Source organism: Helianthus annuus, chromosome 8, assembly GCF_002127325.2.
Source record: "Helianthus annuus cultivar XRQ/B chromosome 8, HanXRQr2.0-SUNRISE, whole genome shotgun sequence".
Classification (NCBI taxonomy): domain Eukaryota; kingdom Viridiplantae; phylum Streptophyta; class Magnoliopsida; order Asterales; family Asteraceae; genus Helianthus; species Helianthus annuus.
The window spans coordinates 9,397,732-9,423,772 of record NC_035440.2 but is presented as its reverse complement, the minus strand read 5'-3'; the positions used below and the strand labels follow the sequence as shown (position 1 = coordinate 9,423,772).

The following is a 26,041-nucleotide window of genomic DNA, read 5'->3' as shown; positions in this document are numbered from 1 at the left end:
AAGAGATAGAAAAACGGTTTAAAATTTTAACGGACAATATGTGGTGTAGGGGTATTAAGCTGTCAAATGACGAATATCTATCAAAATTGACAACTGCATTACCTGCTAAATGGGATGAGTTTATGGTTGAGCTAAAACAGAGAGATTTCTTTCCAGAGCTTTTTCCATATCAGTTCTTTAATGAAGTTAGAGCAGAGTTTTATAAAGAAGAAAAGAAAAGGAGGGATTTTTTGGCTAAGATGGAAAATAATTTGGATAAACTGGAGCTGGATGTACTCATTGAAGTTGATAGAAGAATTTGTGGTTTTCTTGCAACAAAGAGTACTCTGAAATATGATATCAAAAGGAAATGTTATATTGATGATAATATGAATCCTTTTGATTTTGTTAAACTCTTTCGTGCAGGAACAGACAGGATGGAAACGAAGGATGCTCCAAAAGATGAGGAATCTGTAGAGTGTGGATCTTCAAGTTCTGCATCAGAATGCTCAAAATGTGACAGCTTCAAGACTGATAATGACAAACTTGTTAAAGATGCGGAAAGTTTGGCATTGGAGATCAAGAAGTTGAAAGATGAGAAGCAGACTGATGATAATCAGATTCTTATTCTGAAAGAAAATTGTGAGAAGTTGAAAGCTGAAAATGACAAACTGTTAAGTAATTTGAACAGTTTGACATTTGAAAACAAGAAGTTGAAAGAAAAAGAAAAGGTTTTTGAAGAGAAAATTAAGGATTTTGAAATTGAAAAATCAAAAAGTGAAAAAGAATTTCAAAATCAACTGAAAATTCTTGAAGATGGGAGAAAGGTTTTTAGCCAAAACAACATTGAAAAGCAAAAATTGATCAATTCACATCTTCAGAAAATTATAAATTTAGAGAAAGAATGTGAAAGTGCTCGGAAAAAACTCAAAGAGCTGGAAAAAGAGTTTGAAAGCAAAAAGAAATCGTCAGAAGATGAGGATTTCTGGATTAAGTTGGAAAACAAGAATCTGAAAGCGAATGAATCAAAATTTCAGGAACAGATAAAAGTTTTGATGAATGAAAAATCTGTTCTTGAAAATTTGAAGAATGATAATGAGAAAACAATCAAGTCTCATTTTGGGAGAATATCTCAGCTTGAAAGTGAAGCTGAGAATTCGAGGAACAAAATTGATGAACTTGAGAAGAAATTGATAGGTTTTGTGACTAAATCAGACAGTTTGAATTTTCCCTGTCCAAAACCAATCAATTCTGTTCCAATAAGTGACTGTGTCACAAACTTTGATAATGGTAAAGTTGAAGATTGCGATGAAAAATCTGATGATGTAAATGAAAAACTTGAAAAACAAAAATTATTTTTGAAAACAAAAGAAAAGTTTCAGAAAACTGTTCTACAATCGACTGAAAAGGGAGAATGCTCTAAGCAAAAACCTTTGAAGAAGAAAGTGGAACAGAAACAAAAAGATAATAAAAGTTCATCAGATCGATCATCCAATCAAAAAGAAAAATTACAAAAAGTAAAAAATGAAAACTCAAAAAATGTTGGTAATAAGTGGTGCAGGTCAGACCACAGTGCTCAAAAGCCAAATCCAGCAAATTTGAGGAAGGAATACCACCAAGCCAGACAATGCTATGATCTGGGCGTTTGGAACAACGGTGGTAACTGGTACGATAACAGAGTGTGTTACCGATGCGGTTATCACGGACACATTGCTGTTAACTGCCAGTATTGGAATTATGAGACCAGGAGGTGCTTTAACTGCAACATCAAAGGTCACATTGCCAGAGATTGCCCAAGAAGATCGAATGACAGATTGAGGGCTAAGTCTCAGAAATTGACAAAGATTCCAGTCAAAGTCAAGCCCCAGGAACAGAAGGTTCTGAAACCTAAAGTTCAAGAACAGTCAGTTCAGGAAAAGAAAGTTAAACTTTCACAGGGGCAGAAAGACAGACTGAGGAAGAAAAGAAAGAAAGCAAGAGAATATCTTGAGAAGATTTTGTCCTCGGGTTCATCCGTTGGGAAAAATAAAAGTTCTGATGAATTGACTTCTTTGATTGAAAAGTCTAGCAAGACGAATTCATCAGATACAAATCTGAGGACAGAACAGAGAGAGAAGAAGAAGAAAAAGGTCGGCGATGAATCTGACAGATCAAACTCAGATAAGCCACCTGCAGGCAATGATTCTGGTTCGTTAAAACCAGAGGAGCCATTGGTTGAGGTAAAAAAGGAGAATTCAAGTTTAACAATGGATGATGCAAACTTTCCACCATTGTTGAACAAGAATTCGAAATCACCCAAGGACCGTCAGGCTTGGGTGAATTTGTTTAAATGAAAAACCTGACTTGCCGGAGATCCCAAGATGGTATCGTGGATCATGAATCGGCACATTTCTTGAGAAATTTCACTTTGGTGATTTTTCGCCTCAAAAGTGGTAAATCAGGGACATTAAGTTGTACTTGATTTTCTACTGATGGTTTATGATAAAACTGGAAATAATAAATTTTAAAATGTTTGAAGAAAATAAGATGATGAGATAACCCCGTACTTACAAATGGTTGTTACTCAAACTAATTTTTCCGGAAAAACCATTTTGATTGAAACAAACTTAAGTGTTTTGAAATCTAAATGGGAAAATAGTTTGTTGTAAGGGGGAGTTCTGATTGTTTTTGCATGAGAATGGTGATTTGAGGTAATTCACATAATGTTGTCAAATTTCTTGTATAGTTTGTTTTCAATTTTTCCTCAGAAAATCAAAATTGAAACATATTTTGATTTTAGGGGGAGTAATAAAATTTTGAAAATTTAAAAAAAAATTGAAAAGTGAAAATGAGTTTTTGTTGCAAAAAGAGGAAATGATAGTACATCGGTGGACTATCACAGCATGCTAGAGATTTGTAAAGTCAAAAATGTTTTTAAACAAGTCTTACTAATGATGTGTCAGTAGACTTCACACAGTTAGTAAATTGTATTCGAGATATAAACCTAAATTCAAACTTGCTTCGTTTGTGGGGAACACTACTTGGATATATAGGTAACCCCTGAAATCTCGTTTGAAAGGTTTCTTATTCTGAAATATTAGGTTTTTATACTCTATGATATCTGGGATATTATCCCGGGACTTCTGCTGAATGGAAGTTCTGACCTAGTCCCTGGATAATACTTGCTGCATAGTGCTTGAAACATAGCATAAAGCCCTCAGTTGATTAGACAATAAAATTGATAATCATCTGTTGTAGCTGAAAAGATCCTCTAAAGGGGACACACTGCTAAGTCGAAGCTGATATCTCTCTGCTGAACGGAAGTTCTGACCTGAGATCCCTCAGTTTTCGCATTCATCCCCTAATTTATATACAGATATCATTCGGAGTATACTCACCTGTAAATCTGAATATTGAGATCTAGATACGGGAGTATATTCAAGAGGTGGGACACGCAAATAAGTCTAAGTTCTAATACATTAAATACGTATCTTGAATTAATTGAAAACTTGTGTAGAGGTTTAAGTGGACAACAATACTGACAATCAGAAGTGAATTTGTTTTTAACGTTTGCTGATTAATAAGATCAACGGTGTTAGTGATATGTCTCAAAATCCGATATGATCCTCTTGCACAATCTTTCAAAAATAGTGTTTCATTTCTGTATTTCATTAAATTCAAAAATCCAAAAATATTATATTTTTGTTTGTAATTTGAAAACTGCAAAAAGATTTTCGACAACAGGGTGTGAAGAGCTGATTTTCAACAGTTCAAGTGCTAAACATGTTGAACTTATGGTTTGGGAGAGAGTGTGTGAAATTGTGAAGATTTGAAGTGTAAAATTGGTTCATTAACTTGATGGTTAAGTTGAATGTTAACCAACAATTTGATCTTCATAGTTTTCTTATACGATTAGTTGATTCGTTAAAATTTAATCACAATTTTGTTGTATTGTGATAGTGTGTCTGAGTCTTGCAGGTTTCTGATCCTGTTGCTACAGATAGCCAGGAGACACATCAGAACCAGAGAAGAGCTTAAACAGAGAAAGCCAGGAGTTGATTTCAGTGGTGATAACGATTTCCAGACAGAGATCCTAGCATGATGATAGGGGGAGTCTGACGAAAGTTAGAGCCAGAGAAAGATCCAGGCATATGATTCCAGGCAGAGTTCCTGAAGAAGACTGAACAAGATTGAAGAGCTGTGAATGATTGAAGACTCTCACTGAAGATTCCGTCAACATTCAAGGGGGAGTCTGTTGGTGCAGTTGTCTGTCGACTACATCTTCGTTCGAGTCTTAGGGTAGGGCAGATCGTATTGTGCACGAAATACGAGAAAATGTGAAATTGTATAGAATTATGCTTGTTGGACCGCTCATTAGTCCATTAGAATTAGGACCGCTCGAACGGCAGTTTGGCTGGACCGCTCGAACGGCAATATCATGGACCGCTTATTCGGTCAGGTGACTGGTCCGCTTATTTGGACTTGATTCTGGTCCGCTTTTCTGTCCGTCCGAATGAGCGATCCCAAATGCCTATATATAGGAGATCATATGAGCGATCCATGTGTGTGTTTTTCAAGGTGTAACGGCGAAGCCCTGCCCGTTTGTCTCCAAGAACTTGTAATTTGGCAGATTATCAATAAAGGAGACGTTAAGTAGTGAAATCAAGCTTTACGAAGACTAATTCAATGAATTCCGCCTCTGAATTAGTCTAAGCGCTCTTCTGAACGACTCGTCAGGTCGGAAAACGTTCCTACATCAACCCGATAGATCTATCAACAATTCCTCGTGTACATTACTTAAATGATTAAACGACATCATGGGCGCAGGGTCCTCTTGTAGAGATATATATAATTTCCCAGAAATCCATATATTATCAATGAAAATATATAATTTATATCAAAAGGTATTTTTTATTTCAAAAACATTATGAAACCCTTTTAGGTGTGTTCTACCCCCAAAATATATACAAAACAGTAAAAAGAGAGGTTTAGTGACACTCACCTTTGGGTGCGTATTTTTTAAATAGCGTAATCCCAGTGATTGATTTCTACACATCCTAATATATATATAGGAACGATTTTAAATCAATATCAACATCACAAAAATCCTAAGTTTCTCTGTTTTCTTAGAATTATCACATAACTTTGAGGTTATCTCGAAAAGTTGTTATTTTTGGATTATGTTGGCAAGTTAATATATATATATATATATATGAGTCCATATATATATTTTTATGATTTTGCGACTTGAAAGATTTTATTGGTGACCATGATTGTGTAAATCCGTTAACTTTCCCGTTTATACACAATATATCTACGATTTGCACGTCGTAATATATATACACATAAATGTTCATATAATTTAACACCGAAACACGTGAAATATTGCTAACTTATCTATTTTGTAATTTTTAAAGCAAATATACATAAAATACCGTATGTGTACTAAATTTCATGCTCGACAAACAAGTTTCACGTCTAACACAAAATTTTCACTATTTCTACTGCACAAAATATACAAGCATACATGCGTAAGCTAGATTTCTAACATCATGTTATAAACTTAACATATTTTCTTATTCTTATGTTTAAACCACATAACACATTTAGCTACATAAAGTTTACCCAAAATTTTACTCACACTAGTATATATTGAAAAAATGCGTATTTTAGCGATCGGTAAAGTTTTCGGGCGTCGGAAGTCACGTATGACCAACCAAACACCAAAAAAAATTAAAATTAGTTAAAATACTTATTCTTAAACTAAAAACATCAGTTTATTTACTGATCTAAATCAGTTTTGCAAAAATCATCCGAAAAGCCGATTTTTGACCGTTTTAACGCATAGTTTTGCGTTGAACGTTACTATAACCATCCCAACTCGAAACGATTTGATATTTTAACTTAATTACATGTTATTTACTGATTAAAATGATGATTATTATCAGATTAGTGCAGTTTTTGTGTAAGTTACATAAATCATGCGATTTCACGTATTTTACAACTCATAAAGCACCGAGTACAACATGCAAGACTAGTAGACTTTATGACAAAGTTTTATATCATTTAACATTTCAAAATAATCATATTTTAGTGTTTATAATCTGATCAAAACTCATTTTTATCTAATCATGTTTAAATCATTATTTCATGATTTCATATCAACATGCATGTCCATATATATATGCATCTAATGCATTCACATAACATCTTTATCATTACACATGATTTAAATACACTTAAGAACACATTAACTCCAAGTTCTTACAAATCACAACATATATCATCCATAATCATCTAATCATACATACATAAATGCAAGTATTCTTACATTTATGTGTATGTGACAAAAATTACATGCATGCATACACATATACATACATATACACGACACATATACACACACATAAACTTCCAAAAGTTTACTTTTAACAAGTCCCTTTTCAAATTATAAAACCCCTTTTAGAACATTCTTTATGACAACTTTGATTCTTGCATGTAATCAATCATTCAAGACTTATGTTATTCAAGAACCATTCAATCAAAATCAAAACACAATCATATACACACACACACATATACCTACGGCCATACATATACATACATACTCATCCATTTCATTTTTCTTTAAAAACCCACTTATTTAAGTTTCAAGTTTTATGAAAGATCTTAAAAATCAAGAGAAACCTTCCATGACCATCAACATCACTAGGAACCAAAAACAAAATTTAGAGAAGTGATTTTATACCTTCAAGGTTCTTAGATGGGTTTTTGAGAATAGATGATGATATGAAGGTTGTTCTTGCTTGAAATCACTTCCAAACCCCCTTTTTAGCTTGAAATCACCATGAAAGTCCTTTATATCTTCATGAAAGGTTTGAAATTTTTTTAATATGTGTGTAGATGGGGGTGTTCGGCCGAGTTTAGTGAGAGAGAGAGAGAGAGTTGGAGTGATTTTTTTTATTTGATTCTTGGAATATGGTGAGATATGGATGGATTGTATAAAGATTAATCATCACTTGAGGTTTTCTAGGCCAACAAGTGGAAGAAAGAGAGGGTGTTGTGTCTCCCCCTAGCCGGCACCTATCCACACACTCACATCCTTCACATATTTTCATATATACATACATAAATGTATGTAAATTAGAGTAAAAACTGGTATTTTACTAGACACCGGGTATTTTATCTAGCGTTTTAATCCCGTTTTAGTGCGTTTTAAATTATTTTTATTATTCTATAAAAATAATCTCTCAAAATTATTACTGAAATAATTACCAGTTGCCTTGACTGGCTGTGTTGACAGTATTTTGTTTAATTCGCGTAGTATCGCGCAGTACGCGCTTTAACTCGAAAAATAGAGTTTCTTAGCATTTTAAATTATTTTTCCACACGAATATGATTAAAATTATTATTCTAGTCATAACAGATTATTTTTTGGATTTTAACACTGATCAGATGGTCACCTATGTTCGTTTCGCATTTTAACCGTTACGCGATAAGCGTTTATCTTACTGTTGCCAACATGATTTTTATCAAAGTTTAATTTTACCAACACATTAAATTTCACATATAAACATCATAACCAGTCAATTACTGCCCTGTTACCTATTCACAACACGTGTTACAATTGTACGGTACGGCCTGAAAAGCCGGGTATCACACCCCGTTCTTTCTAACTATAATGAACCTTACGCCCTGCAGAAAACGTATCCATTCCCGCCTAAATTGTTTGACCAGGCAAAGTCAAAGCCTGCACATATTGATTTCTAATGCTGATTCGAATCCAATTCCTAATCATAATTCCAAAACCATCATCAAGCAAATGAACCTCTAATCCACAGTGATTCTTAAAACAATCAAGAATCCAATTCCTAATCCTAATTCCAAAACCTCTAATCCACTTTCATCAAGCACATGAATATAGTTTACCACTGTCAAACTTCAAACAATCAAGAATCCAATTCCTAATCCTAATTCCAAAAGCATCATCAAGCACATGAACCTCTAATCCACTATCAAACAATCAAGAATCTACAGTGGCATGAACCTCTAATCCTAACTGCACATCCTAATCATAATCCTAATTGCACATCCTAATCTAACTCACACCATCAAACAACAAGATATACAACATTAGATCATTTCATACTTTTGAAAGTTAGCCTACATAAGTATATTATAGATTAGAGTCCATCCTACAGTTATAATACACATATATATAACATAATATCAAAACACATTCAACATCAAACTAGGCAAGCATTTCATGAACACATTCAACATCAAATTAGGCAACCATTTCATGCCTATCGGTTTTGAGTAAAAGTGAAGAAAGTTTGAAGAAAAGTTTGAAACACTTTGTTTATGTTTAGATTTAGGTGAAATCAATGTTTAAACATTGTAGAAATCCTTTGGATCTGAGTTGTTCTTGGTGGAATGAGGTCACAGTTTGGTGTTCATGAGAACCCATGATGACATCATCCTAGAACAGCCCAAATCCACATATTTCATGGTGAAAACTTGAGATTTGTGGGTAAAATCGATGAGAAAGTGTGTGTAGATCAAGGAAGTATAAGATTTGAGATGAAAACTTACAAGAATCGCGAGGAATCGAGGGAAAAAGGGCCAAGAATGCGCTGGTCGGAGGAGAGCTGTCACATCACTTGAACAGTGATGTGACAGGTGAGTATTTATAGGGGAAGGAGGAGAAAGGCGGTGGGAGTGATTCGATCGGAGGGCCTTCCGATTGGATGGCCATCCGATCGGATGGTCATCCGGACGGATAACCATTCGATCGAATGGTCCTTCGATCAGATGACTTGTGCGAGTTGGTTTCCGACTTTTTGTTTCGTGCGTTGAGCGTTGCAATGCGTTTAAGCGAGTGTCGATTAAGGGATGCGATAGTTTTAAATAATAGTTACACAAATAACATAACTAACATACAACAACATAAGTAACCTTGCGTTTCCAATTCGCGATGAGATTGCGTTGCGATTGCGTTTGCGATTAACACCTTTAACATAATTAAACATGCACAAGTAACACATAATAGTACACACACGTAAAACAATATCCAGAACTACGATTCAAGTTGCAATGCGATAGCGATGAGATAGCGTTAAGTAGAATAGCGTTTTTAATTGCGTTTATTGCATTATTACTCCACATAATACAACTAAAATAACGTAAACTAAAGTATTGATTATAGAGTCAAAGAGTACAAGTAATATTTAAGCAAGGAATGACAGATCGAATTAGCAATCTTTTCTTCCTTTGACTTGTACCTTGACTTCAAAAAGCCGGGTTGTTACAGGAGAACAATCAAGAATCCACAAGCACATTCAATTAACCCCTGTTTCAATCATTCATATTAAAATCAAAATGAACAGTAAACCCTTGTTCGATTATAAGCACATTCACATAATCATAAACCGCATAAACATACTAATAATGTGTTACCCTGATTCACAAGACGTTTACCTCAAACAGAGCTTCAATATCTATCGATCTAGTTCATAGTGTGAGTCACACCTGACATATGGCTCAAAATTTCTCTGATCGTCATCCCAAGCGGCATTTCTATGAGCTGGTAGTCAAGAGCTTATTCTTTTGTCGGAATCTTGTTGCCTGAGATTTCGCCGGGTCTTTGAAGAGTGTGCAAGCCTTGGGGGGGGGGGGTTAAGCCAGAAGTGGTGTCCATTTGTAAGGGTCGTACAAAAGCATAGTTTAGTAAAGTTAAGGCGAAATTACATAAATACTCTTTGACCGCTAAAGACTATCGTTGACTATAAACGGTTTCATGAACCAGGGGGTAAGATTGCGGCATTTTGCATTCGTTGGGGGTTAAACAACAAAAATATCGTTTTAGGGGGTAAGGGTGCCAATAGGCTATATCTCCAGGGGTAAAACTGAAGTTTACTCTATATTTGCTCATAATGGTTCAAACCTCTTACTGGTTCAACACTTAATGGTTTAGACCTCTTACTAGTTAAGCATATAACCATTTAGAAGTTGTCAAACACCCCCTAAGTCCCTTCGCTTCTTTATAGTGATTTCATCATGTTTCTTGGGATTCTTCTATTTCACGATCGTTGGTGGAGAAGCTATATGGACCGGGAGGATGAGCTTTTTCCGACGAGATGACAGTGTTGGTGTTGGTGGTGGTGATGATGGATGAAAAAAATAGAATTTTGGTTTATGTTTGGTGGTGGTTAACAGTGGTGCCGTGAACAGTAACGAAGCCTTTTTCTTATTAAATAAATGATATTTGAATGGAGTTGTGTATGGTGTTTGTGTGTATGTTTTGGGTGAAATTGGAATGACGAAGGAGGAAAAGGTATTTACGATGAAGGAAAATGAAGACGAGTCCTATAATTTTCCATGCTTCATTCATTTGTACCTTAGGCCATGATGTTTAATCCCTCTCTAAAGTCAAATTTCACTACTAACTAGATATAACACCCGCGCACGTTGCGGCGCGGTACATCGCAAACATTGAATGGATTAGTCTAAACGTTATGTGATGCGTTAACCATATGAAAACACACGTTTCGACGTATCTGATTAAACTAAATGTAACCTATATAAGCATTGCAATTGGATCAAATATAAAGTAAATCAAATTTATACCGTACAATCATAACGTATTATATGTGACTCGAGTCATACATAGAAAATGTAACGGGTATAATGGAAAAGTTGACACGTATAATCAAAAGAGCTGAATTAGAGCTTTTGAAAAAATGGAAAAAACAAACCACAATTTGACTCCACTCGGTGCGAAACAAAATTTACAAAACATCACCAACTCAAATATATACCGAAACGTACATAAAAATTTGCACGTAAAAAATGATTTTTTTAAAAACGAAAATATATTATATTTGACCTGACTCGTTTCTAGAAAAAGTTTATGTCGACACATAGAGCAAATCGAATTTATACTGGTACGTACATAAAAAAAAACACGTGAAAAAATTGTTTTTTCTTAATTAAAGGAGGCATAACGGTAAACTCGAAACAAATTATTAGTAACAAACTTAATAGGTTAAATACATTCGTAAAATTGTGCCAAGTAGCACTAATGCCAAACCACTGGCAGCGAACACCGACATAAGAAGAGCTTGTAAAACTAAATTAAATAAAAAAGTAAAACATAACACCAAACCAAAAAAATACGTAAAATCGTTGAATCACGCACGCCCATTGTGGCGTGTTAATACGAAACAATTAGACAAAAACGTAAAACGTAAAAAAGAATAACTAAGTCGATCTAGGATCCGGGCGTTGCGACGAACTTGTCAAACGGAGAAGAATATACGCGTTGCGACTTGCCTATCAAACGGGAAAAAACAGGCAAAAATGTTGAACCCCTCACGCATGTTGCTGCATGTTGACTCGCAACCAAAGTTGAAAATAAAATAGTATTGGGGTTAAATTAAAAAGTTGAAAAGCTTTGGATTAAATTTAAAAAAGCCAAAGGGGTTAAAATATAAAATATAAAAAGAATTGAATTGAAAGTGAAAAATACAATTTTTTTAAAGGCTCCCAATGCACATGTTACAAGTATATAATGCAAAAACATGTTTCTAATTTATAGTTTGGAAATTACAAAATTAACAACCAATAGTACAACCAATTTAGACATGAAACAACATTTATGCACAATGTACAACTTACAATGCAACATTATGTTGCAAATTTATAATATATAATATGCCAACTTGCATTTTTCAATCAATATATAATATTAACTAGGTTAGAACCCCGTGTTTTACACGGGTTGAATAAATTTAATTTTATATATTAAATAAATAATAAAAAGTTATATTTTTATGAACCCCGTATATTGTACGGGTTAAATAAATGTAATTTTATATATCAAATAATAAAAAAAGTTATATCTTTAAAAACCATGTGTATTACACAGATTAAATAAATGTAATTTTGTATACTAAATGCTAAAAACGTCGTATCTTTAAGAAAACCGTGTATAATCGGGTTGAATAAATCTACCAAATAATAAAAAAATTACATCATTAAAAACCCCGTATGTTACACGTGTTGAATAGATCTGAAAAAGAGTTATATCTTTAAAAACCATGTGTATTACACATATTAAATAAATGTAATTTTGTATATTAAATACTAAAAACGTCGTATCTTTAAAAAATCCGTGTTGAATAAATCTAATTTTACATAGCAAATGATAAAAAGTTATATTTTTAAAAACTTCGTGTATTACACGGGTTATATAAATGTAACTTTGTATAGTAAATAATAAAAAGAGTTAATTACTGTTTTCGTCCCTGTGGTTTTTCAAAAATCACTATTTCAGTCCATTAGTTTAAAAGTTGCGATTTCAGTCCCTGTGGTTTCACTTTCGTAACCATTCCAGTCCACCTCCGTTAGCCCCATCCATTTATTCTGTTAAGTACACGTGAATTGACCATAGTGCCCTTATTAATAAAAAACAAAAAGAAATCTAAATGAGTTAATTACTGTTTTCGTCCATGTGGTTTGTCAAAAACCACTATTTCAGTCCATTAGTTTAAAAATTGCGATTTCAGTCCCCGCGGTTTCACTTTTGTAACCATTTCAATCCAGTCTCCTAACATCGTCTATTTTACCGTTAAGTTTTTAATGAAATACCTAAATTACCCTTGTGTTAATTAATTATGGACTTATATGATTTTATTATTGGATTTATATGATTTTATTGTTGTATGACATCTGGACTTAAATTGGATTGTGGGGTTCGACCCACCATGGCTTTGGTAGAAGTAGAAGTCTGGCACTATTTTTACAAATATGGTTCCAAAATTTTTATTTTGGATTTTAGAATGAGAAAATGTCTAGGCAAGCATTATTTTTTCAAAGTTATTATGTTAATTGATGCTGTCAGGAAGATATTAATTGAGGTGGTGTAATGGGTCACCAGGCATTAAGAGGGTGGGTTTGTGATGCCGGAGAAGATGACCGGAAACTTTTGCCGGAAATGAGAGCAAGGATGGAGTGGGGCGGTCTAGCGTGGGGTTGTGTTTTAACATGTGGGTCCTAGAATATAATCTTTTAAATTTCCATGGTTTTTTTATTAAATTAACACAAGGGTAATTTGGTTATTTCATTAAAAACTTAACTGTAAAATAGACGGTGCTAGGAGAGTGGACTGAAATGGTTACAAAAGTGAAACCACATGGACTGAAATAGTGATTTTTGACAAACCACAGGGACGAAAACAGTAATTAACTCATTTAGATATCTTTTTGTTTTTTTATTAATAAGGGCATTATGGTCAATTCACGTGTACTTAATAGAATAATGGATGGGGTTAACGGATGTGGACTGAAATGGTTACGAAAGTGAAACCACAGGGACTGAAATCGCAATTTTTAAATAATGGACTGTAATAGTGATTTTTGACAAACCACAGGGACGAAAATAGTAATTAACTCTAATAAAAAAGTTATATTTTTCAAAACCCCGCATTTTACACGATAAATCTAATTTTACATATCAAAATGATAAAGAGTTATATCTTTAAAACCTTTGTGTATTACACGGGTTATATAAATATAACTTTGTATACTAAATAATAAAAAAATATTTTTCAAAACCCCGCATTTTACAAGAGTTGAATAAATATAATTTTGTATACCAAATAATAAAAAAGTTATATTTTTAATAAATTAGGATAACATTTAATATTAATTTATTGTTTATATATTTATTTAATATAAGATAAGTAGGAAAGAGAAGTATTTATTTTAAAAATATATTAAATTAATAATTTAGATTTGAGGATAATATTTTATTAAAGTATGATAAGATTTAATATTAATTTAATTTTTTTATTTAGTTAATATAAGATAAATATAGATTTAGGATACATTCAATGAATGACACATGTCTAAAAGTTGGTTTCTTTTATTATAGTAGACAGATTTAGGTAATAATCTGGTAACTAATTGAAATATTTGTTGAATATGGTAGTAGTTTTGCTTGACTATGGTTTTCCGCGTATGAAATGTCAAAAGTCTATACATAACTTCCTTAAGCATTCATCACGAAGTGCGGATAATAATACAATTATTGATCAGAGAGAACCTGTTGTTACAAACCTTGTTTACCAATAATTTAGCCATTACCAAAACAACAAATTATAAACAAATGGCTGGTAAACGGTAATAAGCTACGCCGCAACCCCCTTTTGAAATGCAAAACCGATCATACTAAAGACGAAGCAATTCTTAAGAATCGAGAAATTACTATTCACAACTTGCTGTCAGGAATTCTATGGTCTATGGGCTAGGGAATCAAATATATCAAAAGCAAAAGGGATAAACACGTATTGATTCTCTAAATAAGTTTTCTCGTGTTTAGCGACCTTGCCTGATTCCGCCTTCAGCGTTGCCTCACCAGCAACAAACCCATTATACAAGGGGAGACACTCCTGTAAGGTACACACAAGCGTGTTTTCCTCATGCCGACCCAAATATAAGAATGTAAGTTGGCCGAAGAGTAGACCTCCCATCGAGCGGATTCGTCAGAAAGTTCACCGAAGCCTCCTTTTTTGCCGAAATCACTGCCCGCTTTACATCACGAAGAATATCCCTAACCAAATCATGTTTGTATTTAAACCCAGATAACTCCTTGCAATGGATCGTATGCTCACTAAAAATATCTAAAGAAACCTTATGGCAGACTGGGCAGGGCTCATCAACCAGAAACAAATGGATCATTAGCTGGTACTTAATAATTGTCGATATTCCACAGCCGACATATATTGGCCAAATCCTTTAATGGGGATGACTGTCAGGAAACCTTGAGCATCGGCAGGGCCGGACCCACATGGTTCGGGTCGGGGTCCACGGACCCCAATCTTTTTTTAGAAAATAGTAGAACTGGTGTATTAAATTTTTCAAGGACCCCATAAAATTAATTAATTGGACCCCATATTATTAAAAATAAAGATGATGTAGTGGTACTTCACTTATGTTCCAACAAATAGATTCCAAGTTCAAGTGTTACGTTTTTTTTTAGTTTATTTTAAGATGTTATATAATATGTTTTTGAGTTAAATGCCATTTTAGTCCCTCTGGTTTGTGCAATTTTGCCAGTTTAGTCCAAAGGTTTCATTTTTAACATGTGGGTCCAAAAAGGTTTCACAGTTGCCATTTTAGTCCACTGGGTAAACTTCATCCATTTTTTCTGTTAACGAGAAGGCCAATTCGGTCATTTTATATGGCTGAATTGCCCTTTAAGTTAACAGAATTACATACAAAATGACCAAATTGGCCTTCTCGTTAACAGAAAAAATGGATGAAGTTAACCAAGTGGACTAAAATGGCAACTGTGAAACCTCTTTGGACCCACAGGTTAAAAATGAAACCTTTGGACTAAACTGGCAAAATGGCCCAAACCACTGGGACTAAAATGGCATTTAACTCTATGTTTTTGATGGGCAACGTAAAGATGTAAATAATGAGGCATCCTCATAATTAATCCCATCTCAAATACAATAAAATAATATAAGGTGGCCTGGTTATAGTGAGCCAAGCCTAGGCTGGCCCATTAAGATTAAAGGCCCAATATTATTTATAAACATGCAACTCTCCCACAATTAGAAGAGGCATTTTTATCTACCTCCATTCCTAGGGGTGTGCTCGATCTTTACTGTTTTCAACCAAAAGACGTAAGAACCAACCTAAGTTTTTAATAAAATCAGTTTAATGGTTAAAGTGACAATATAGAAAATTAAATGGAAATTAATAATTGTTAAATTAAGTAATATAGAGTATTCACTTTTTTTCTATTAAATAATAGTTTTACCACCTTTTTAAACTTAAATAACTTTGTATATTTTATCTAAAAAAATTATATCATAAAAACAACTATTTTATTCACCTTAATATGAGTATAATATTGTTATATATATATATATATATATATATATATATATATATATATATATATATATATATATATATAGGGTAGGGATATGGTAAAAAGTGTCCAAAGTGTAAGAAGTGTAAGAAGTGTTTTAAACCATTGGATCTTTGATCTAATGGTTGAGATCAAAAGGGTATTAAAATGTAAATTGTGTTTTAATTAGAAGGGGCTTTTGTAAAATTGAAGGGCAATAGTGTCTTTTCCATTCTTTCAAATATGGTAACCGTTTCAAACACAACCATCAAACTCCTAAAAATCAGCGAATTATATGTAACCGCCATCAATCTCCAAAAAAAAATCAGCGAATTTCTTCATACTTTAAAACATTCCCAGATTTTTAAAACGTAATCGCAGATTCAAGTCATGGTGTTTTATCTGGAGACATTGTTGATGGCGTGGTGTTTTATCTGGAGACATTGTTCGTGGCGTAGTGTTTTATAAATACAAAACATTCCCAGATTTTAAAACACCAAGACTAGGATTCAAGTCATGGTGTTTTATCTGGAGACCTTGTTCATAGTGTGGTGTTTTAAAACATCTATGATTCAAGTCATGGTGTTTTATCATGAGACATTATTCATGGCGTGGTGTTTTATCTGGAGACATTGTTCATATCGTGGTGTTTTATCTGGAGACATTGTTCATGGTGTGGTGTTTTATCTGGGGACATTATTCATGCCGTGGTGTTTTATCTGGAGACATTGTTCATGGCGTGGTGTTTTGTCTCCAGATGTTTAAAACACTATGCCATGAACAATGTCACCAGATAAAACACCACGCCATGATTCAAGTCATGGTGTTTTATCTGGAATCCCCAGCAACCTTCTATATAAAACACCATGACCAACATCATAGTCAATTTATCCAGTTGTTTTAAAACACCACGCCATGAATCTGATTATAGATCTATTTATGATAAAGTATGAAGAAATTCGTTGATTTTTTGGAGATTGATGACGGTTACCATATAATTCGCTGGTTACCATATAATTCGCTGATATTTGAATTAAATGACAAAATGTACAATTACAAAACTACCCTTTTGAATTAATTAAGAGGATGGACACTTGTCATTCCAGGAATATTTCTTACACTTCTTACAAATTAAGCACTTTGTACAGGATCCTAAACCTATATATATATATATATTTTAAGAAAAATGTGCTTTTCAAAAGTGTAACACATACAGTGTGATACAATTGTGCAATTTTAGGTAGAAACAATGAACCATTAATCTATAAGAGAAATATATTTTTACAAGGAGAAAAAGATATAACACTACTACCTAATTTAAACTCTACAAGTAACTCAAACATGTAAATAACCAGTAATAATATTTGCCAAATGTTTGCCTAACAATTTTCAAATACCATAAATTGCAATGTGGTTCATACAATATTCAATCAATTTTACTAAACACCAAGTGAATCACTTGTTTGCTACTTTCTAAGGTCGTCCTTAATATCTTCAAGTATATATAGTCATTAATTACCTCACACAACAAAATCATGTCTTCCGCTATCTTTATTTTACTATTGCCGTTCATTTCTATTCCTTATTCCCTTTCTATAGGATCTGGACCACCACCAGGTCTTCTAAAGGGACCCGGACCCTCCATCCCTAAACCCGGACCCTCTGTCCCTAAACCGGGACATCCTACTCCCCCTACCAAGGGACCGGTACCCACTGCCGATCCTAATTCCGTCTTCAAATCCTTCCTCGCATGCCTCCCAACACAATCGCCACATCCTGACCCCTCGTTCTCGTCCATAGTTTTTAGCTCCGCCACCAACGCCTCTGCCTACACCAAAACCCTAGAAGACCGCATTAGAAACCGTCGTTTCAATATGACATCCACACCTAAACCCGCTATCATCGTCACCCCAACCAAAGAATTCCACGTGCAAGCCACCGTCCTATGCGCGAAAAAACTCGACCTCCAAATCAAAATCCGCAGCGGCGGACATGACTACGAAGCAATCTCCTCCGTCTCATCCGAAGAAACTTTCATGATACTTGACATGTTTAATTTACGTTCGGTCGAGATTAACATCCCGACCGAAACCGCAGTCGTCCAAGCCGGAGCTCAGCTCGGCGAACTCTATTACCGGATTTGGGAAAAAAGCAAGGTGCACGGATTCCCTTCCGGAGTATGCCCGACTATCGGCATAGGCGGGCATATAAGCGGTGCCGGTTACGGCAACATGATCCGAAAATACGGGCTATCAATCGACCACGTGATCGACGCCAAGATCGTTAACGTTGACGGCAAGATTTTGGACCGAAAAGCAATGGGCGAGGATCTTTTCTGGGCCGTTCGCGGCGGTGGTGGCAGCAGTTTTGGTGTCATATTATCCTTCACATTAAAACTAGTCCCCGTGCCGAAAATTACCACCGTTTTTCGGCTAGAAAAAGGTCCCGAACCAAACGTTGTCGATGTCATTATGAAATGGCAAGAAATCATGCCGAAAATTGACAACGATTTGTTCATTAGACTTTTATTAACTCCCGTTCCGGTTAATGGTAAAAAAACAATAAAGGTAACGTTTGTAGGCTTTTTTTTGGGTGATTCAAGTAAACTATTGGGCTTAATGAGCAAAGCATTTCCGGAATTGGGCTTAAAAAAAGAAAATTGTTCGGAAGTAAGTTGGCTTCAGTCCACACTTTATTGGGCCGAACTTGATATCAAAAAGCCCGAGATCCTACTGGACCGAAGTACCCACACTATTTTTTTTAAAGCCATGTCTGATTTTGTACAAACTCCAATTCAAAAACAAGGGTGGACAACAATATTCAACAAGTTAATGGATTTGGGTAGTACGGTTGTTATGGGTTTTAACCCGTATGGCGGGAAGATGAGCGAAATTCCAGCGAATGCGACTGCGATGCCTCACCGTGCGGGAAACTTATATAAGATTCAGTATTTTATGCCGTGGATGGACGGGGCGCCAAAAGTGATGGGGGAGAACTTGAAGAAAGGGAAAGCGTTTTATAAGTTTATGACGCCGTATGTGTCGAAGAATCCGAGGTGTGTGTTTACTAATTATCGGGATTTTGATGTTGGTGTGAATTCGGGTGACGGGTTTAATTCTGGGAAGGTTTATGGGGAGAAGTTTTTTAAGGGGAATTTTGAGAGGTTGGTGAAGGTGAAAACGGCTGTTGATCCTGAAGATTTCTTTAGGCATGAACAAAGCATTCCTACTCAAGGGAAGAAACCTTAGGCAAAAAAACACTATTGGATGATTGTTATTGAAATATGAATAAATAAATAGACGTGAATGCATGACATATTTTTATAGAAAAAATATCATTTAGAGATCCATTAAGCTATCAACTCTAATCTTTTGCATCAAGTTGAAATTAAAATAATGTTTTTATAAATTCGACCCCCTAATAGTTTATGATTATTAACTTTTAGGGGACCCGGGTACTAGCCTACCGTAAATCAAGCAATTGATTTACGAAAATATCGTTTGTAATTATTGTATTAATTTAATTGTATGTATTTCCTTTCCTAGAATAGGTCTCATTATATCTCTATTTATTGTATCATTCCAAATTGGACCGGTGATACTGGTGTGTCGGCCCAAAGAGGAGTTTTTTTTTATTATTATTTATTTAAGTGTCTAGGGTAAAATGACTAAAATACCTTTATGTGGGGTCAACTTAGTCAGATTTAACCATGAAAACTAATTAAGTTAGGGCTAAAGGACGTAACGTGCAAGGGTTTGCAAACATCGAGTACGTTTTTTTATAGTTTTTGAAGACAAAGGACACACTTTGCAATCTGGTGTCCACATAAAGGACGAGTTTTGTAATTTCCTCTTTAGATTTAATATATTGTGATTTGTGGGGCCCAACGCCTCTTACTTCTTCTAGTTATCGATTTTATGCTATATTTATTGATGATCACTCTCATTCCTTGTCTTCGGGTACCCACGCCCTGTAGACCAAACACCGCCCCTGGTCTAGCGGGTAGGGTGTGGTATGAGTGCTTGCTTTCGGTCTAAGTGTGATAAGAGGAGAGAGATAGAGAGTTGTGTGTATGGAGAGAGAGTAAAGTGAAATGGTGTGGTGTATGTTTTAGGGTAGTGGTGCCACTAAATCGGGTGGTTTAGGGTAGTGGATGGACCAAATGACGTGTCGCGACGAGATTGGCAGGAGTTAGGGTATGTGGGTTGGGCACCCCTTTCCCCTTTAAAAATATGGATACATTTGTTTTAACCGGTATCATGATGAACCAAACTGATTCTGATCAAACAACATAGATACCGGTACCGGTATTAACAGAAATGGTACCAATTAACTGATATTCGATTCTATGGTTTTTGGTCATTGTGAAACACTTGTTGATATATGCTGGGTATACCATGACTTTTCTTTTTTGGATTTTCTCTTTCGGTTGACATAATGAGTCCTGATACTTTAATACGTCAAACCGATACTAATCGAGTTCTCGCCGTATAACACGGAGGACTCACACTAGTTAAGATTTAGTTTACATATATAGGTTTTAAGTTTATTATGATTTGAATTTATTTTAAAGGTCTCAAGTCTCAACTGGATTGTTTCAAAATGTAGTTATATAACTGTTTTTTATTTAGAGTAAATTGTCAGAATCTTCCTTAAGTTTTGGATATGTTTGTCAGTTTTATCCAAAACAATTTTTTTACCATATTACCCTTCACTTTTGAGATTTTTTTTGTCATTTTCATTCAAATGTCTAATTTGGGTTATTTTTCGTGTCAGATATTTGGATGGAAATGACAAAAGATCTCAAACCACCGGAACAATTTTGACAAAAAAGTTAGACGCTTGGATGAAAATGGCAAAAAATCGCAAAAGTGAAGGACAATATGGTACAAAAACATTGTTTTGGATTAAACTGACAAACATGACCAAGCCTTAAAGACAATTTTGACAATTTACTCTTTATTTATGTTAATTATTTAATAATTGACATAATTATTAGTAAATTAGGGGTTTCTATTCAGAAAAGGGATGGCGGCGCAGTTTGTTGCTTGTCTACCTGCTATACTTATGTGATTTGCACTGATTATTGGAATTAAATAATTCACCTGTTTAAAAAAATATTAATATTTAATAGTTACACTAATTAAAGGTCATGTTAAAGCCCATTTATTTAATAGTTACACTAAGACCATCCGTAGTGGGACGTTATTTTTAAAAAAAAATTGAAAAAAAAAACGCCCCAAAACGCCCCCTCCCCCACTACACTAGGCGTTATATGGCATTATTTTTTGAAAATTTGCATACAAGCGTTTTAATTATAACGTTTAAGAGATCAAAGGGTGGCCAATGGGGAGTGGTCAACTGTTTGACTAACCAATGAGCACTATCTTTGTTTTTTTTTTGTTTAATGATTGGAAGGGGCATTATTCCCACTACACCACTTTTGCAATAACGCCCTATGCTGACTGGGATGACACGTGTTTCGGATAATGCCCCATGGTGGGAGCATTATTTTTCTTAACCACTACACATGGTCTAATTAAAGGTCATGAAAAAGAAATTAATAACATCGTAAAGCCATCTTAGAGAATGGCGCAAGTAATGAATGGCCGATGCAAAACGAGCATATGAGCTTTAAAGCCTCTGATGCGACCGGTGGAATTCTATTTTGCATCAACCATTATCATGTTTCCATACAATATGAATTGCCTTGATACATCTAAATCATAATGTGTTTTTTTTTTTTATGTTTTTAATCTCAACCACCGTTTAGCAAGCAAAGACACATTAATCGTACTTAAACTAATCACCCCTCCACACCCCTCGGTTCTTTTTTGTTAACAACATTTTGCGAAGCAACTATTGTATTTTTTTCGAAGCTTTTGCATTTAAACACACATAGAAGTCGTTTTAATAGTTACTTTTTCATAGCGAGTGGTAGAATTCTCCCGTGTGTTGCTGCGGAAATTCAATCGATATCGGTTTATTACATTATCATTATAGTACCAAGATTTAGTATAGAAACGGAAAGTTAAATCCCAAAAAATAAAGTCATGATTGTTGATCAGTTCTGTTAATATGTAATAGAAAACATGTAAATCAGATACCTGTTATAGCAGACAAGCCAGCAGAAAATCCACAGACAGATGCAGCCATGGAGTTTGACATGATAGTCAGCTTGATCTGGTTCCCCTTTTTGATGTGTGTCAATGATGGTAGTACCGAGTTCTTTAGGGTTGAAGAACTCGTAGTAATGGAGAGAGAGGAGGTCGAATATGTGTGATATTATGATTATTGTCTAACCTAAAACCATCTCTAGTCATCTACTTAAATACACCAAAGGGAAAACCTTATTAGTTAATAAGGATAAATCGGTTTATCAACAATTACCAACTAATATCTTATAAGGTTTTAATATATTTTGATCTGTATTATATAAATGATAATGATAGCTACTAGATTAAATACATATAAATACATATTTAATCTTACAATGATATGGCAAACATTATATGGACACGTGTTTTAGAATAGAAAAAGAGTATGGCGTCAAATTTATACATACATAAAAATAAATGTGAGGTAGCTTTTTATATAACATTATATTTGTGATTCGATTACTTATATATAATCATTCAGATCTTGTTTTGAAAAAGGTTTACATTGGGGCGTAGATAAAAATTGGCAAGTCGCAACGTCATGCTCCAAGTTTTAGAAAACATTATATCTTAAGAGTTATAAGTGAAAAACAAAATATGTTTTAATTTAATTATAACTAGGATTGAGACCCGCCGCAATGCGGCGGGGATTCTTTAGTTATAACTAAGTCGATTTAGGACTCGTACGTTATGTTAAACCTGTCAAACGGGAAAAAACAGACAATGTAAAAACGTTCACCCACACACGCACGTTGCGTCGTGTTAACTCGCAAAATTTAGAACGAAACGTAAAAACGTTAAATCAAAGACGCACGTTGCGATGTGTTAAGTCACAAAATATAGAACCAAACATAAAACGAAAAATTTGCAGAAAATGAAAACTATAAAGGACCAAAGTTGAAAGTAAAAAAAAATTGCAATGATAGATTGCAAAATATAAAAAGTTTTGGGTTAGAAGTAAAAAAACAAATAGTTTTGGGTTTAAGTAAGTAATGAAATACTTTTTTGTGAAAAGTAAAAAATCATTTATTTTGAAAAACCCCCAAAGGCAAGGTCACGATAACCATATGCATAACCATTTTTTCTTTAGAAAAACCCCAAAGCACACCCCGTGTTGCGGCGGGGTGTAAAATGATGTCAAATAGTACTAATGTCACACAACCGTCATCGACCATCAACACTGACTCGGCCTAGGATCTGCGTGTTGCGACGAACCTGTCAAACATGAAAATATAGAGGTAAAAACGTTGAACTACACATGCACGTTGCGCCGTGTTAACTTGCAAAATTTGAAACAAAACATAAAAAAGTTGAACCACACTTGTAGGTTGCGTTGTATTAAGTCGAAAAAATTAGAACTATACGTAAAACAAAAATTTCACAAAGATGAAAAGTATAAGTGACAAAAGTTGTAAAGTTAAATTACAAATAATGAAAAGTTTTGGGTTAAAGTTAAAAAAAAACAAATTAGTAAGGTTAAAATTGCAAAAGCTAAAAACCTTTGGGTTAAAAGTAAAAAAATCAAGTTTAGTTTTGGATTAAAATTAAAAAAACAAATTATGTAGGGTAAAAATTACAAAAGCTAAAAACATTTGGGTTAAAAGTAAAAAATAACGTTTTTTTTTTTTTTTTTTTTGAAAAACTCCCAAAGCACAAGGTACAAGTGGTTATGCACAAAAAAACTTGCTTATTTATATATGGAATAATAGAGGTAAAAACATTGAACCATACATGCACATTGCGTTGTGTTAACTTGCAAAAATTGAAACAAAACATAATAAAGTTGAACTACACTTGTACGTTGCGTTGTATTAAGTCAAAAAATTTAGAACTATACGTAAAACGAAAATTTGCCAAAGATGAAAAGTATAAGTGACAAAAGTTGTAAAGTTAAATTACAAATAATAAATAAATTTTGGGTTAAAGTTAAAAAAATAAATTATATAAGGTTAAAATTCCAAAAGGTAAAAACCTTTGGATCAAAAGTAAAAAATCAAGTTTAGTTTTGGATTAAAATTAAAAAAAACAAATTATGTAGGGTAAAAATTACAAAAGCTAAAAACATTTGGGTTAAAAGTAAAAAATAACGTTTTTTTTTTGAAAAACTCCCAAAGCACAAGGTACAAGTGGTTATGCACAAAAAACTTGCTTATTTATATATGGAATAATAGAGGTAAAAACATTGAACCACACATGCACATTGCGTCGTGTTAACTTGCAAAAATTGAAACAAAACATAAAAAAGTTGAACTACACTTGTACGTTGCGTTGTATTAAGTCAAAAAATTTAGAACTATACGTAAAACGAAAATTTGCCAAAGATGAAAAGTATAAGTGACAAAAGTTGTAAAGTTAAATTACAAATAATAAATAAATTTTGGGTTAAAGTTAAAAAAACAAATTATATAAGGTTAAAATTCCAAAAGCTAAAAACCTTTGGATCAAAAGTAAAAAATCAAGTTTAGTTTTGGGTTAAAGTTAAAAAAACAAATTATGTAGGGTTAAAATTAAAAAACTAAAAATATTTGGGTTAAAAGTAAAAAATCAAGTTTTTTTGAAAAACTCTCAAAGCATATAGTACAAGTGGTTATGCATAAAAAAGTTGTTTATTTATATATGGAATATAATAACAAAATATTAATAAAGTTAAAAATGATAATAATAAAAAAATTTAGTTTAGTGTTTAAACTTCTTTCTTTTTATATGGATGATATATAACTCATATAATTTTGTTAAATTAAATAGCAACTATTCAAAAATTACCTAACTTTAGTTTGTAAAATCTTCTTAAACTAATAAATGAAAATCATTTCGACCACTTGTTAATCTCTGAGGCATCCATAGCATTATTTTTCCGCCTATATATCCTATTAATTAATTAATTAAATTATCGAATTAAATCATAAATTTAATATTAAATAATAATAATAATGTTAAACCATAATTTCCGCTTCGCTCTTATTTATTTAGTGCATTTTCGCAACTATTGCTTTATTGGGGAAGGTTCATTTGAGAAGAAAATTTTATTGAGAAGAAAAAGAACAAATGGTAATTTTGTAAAACATTAAATAGATTTTTCACTTATCTCATTTATTATCATTTTTGAATAATTAATTAGTCATAAAGACTATTATCCTCCACACTAACTTTTTTTTTTACTACACAATCCATTGGGATTTGGGAATAGCCCAATGGTATTGGTGAGTTAGATAAGGTGTAGAATAGTAGGAGGTCATGAGTTCAATTCACATGGTGTGCAAGTTTAGCCATTCAAAAAAAAAAAATCAAAAGTTATCCTATATATTTCGAAATTCATCCTACACGTTGAAATCTATCCTACACAACTCGTAATTTATCATACAAAACTCGTAATTTATCCTACACTTTAAATTATTTTATTTTATTTTTTTTGAAAAAGTATATATTTTGAAGATAAGTTACAAAAAAATTTAATGTTGTTAGCTATTAAAGAGGAAAACTACAAATTAATGACCTATAACATTAAATACTTATATTAAATAAAGTAAAATAAAGCATTCTTATTGGTTGAAATTACTAATAACTATTTAATCTTTTATTTATCTTACCCACTACGTGTTTTAGCCTAATAATAAATAAAAAGACAAAGTAAAACACTAAAATATTATAATAAGTAAATTGTATATCAAAATTCATTTTTAAAAACATATCTTGACGTCTTCATGTGTTAACCAATTAAATCTTATTTTATTCAACCCATGTAATACATATTATTCAATACGTGCAAGACATGATTTTTTTTTTAATTTAATTTTTTATTATTTAATATACAAAATTATATTTATTTAAATAGTGTAATTTGGAATCTCTGACCTACTTATAAAAACAATAAAGGAAGTTTGATTTGATATTAGGCTTGCATTTGAATGACACAAAATCATGCATGAGTATCACGACGGTTGATCGTATCTATCCCTTCAATGTCTAACCTTTCCACTACGCTGTTCTTTCTCTGGACCTTC

At 33.3% G+C, this 26,041-nt stretch overlaps 1 protein-coding gene across 1 annotated transcript; it reads left to right on the top strand.

The window, feature by feature from the left end:
• The first annotated feature begins 17,353 nt into the window (after nt 1–17,353).
• LOC110871983 (berberine bridge enzyme-like 2) lies at nt 17,354–19,285 on the top strand. The gene has a single exon (XM_022120748.2). It carries the CDS (start codon nt 17,418–17,420, stop codon nt 19,128–19,130), a length of 1,713 nt encoding a protein of 570 aa, XP_021976440.1. The 5' UTR covers nt 17,354–17,417; the 3' UTR covers nt 19,131–19,285.
• Nucleotides 19,286–26,041: the final 6,756 nt, after the last annotated feature.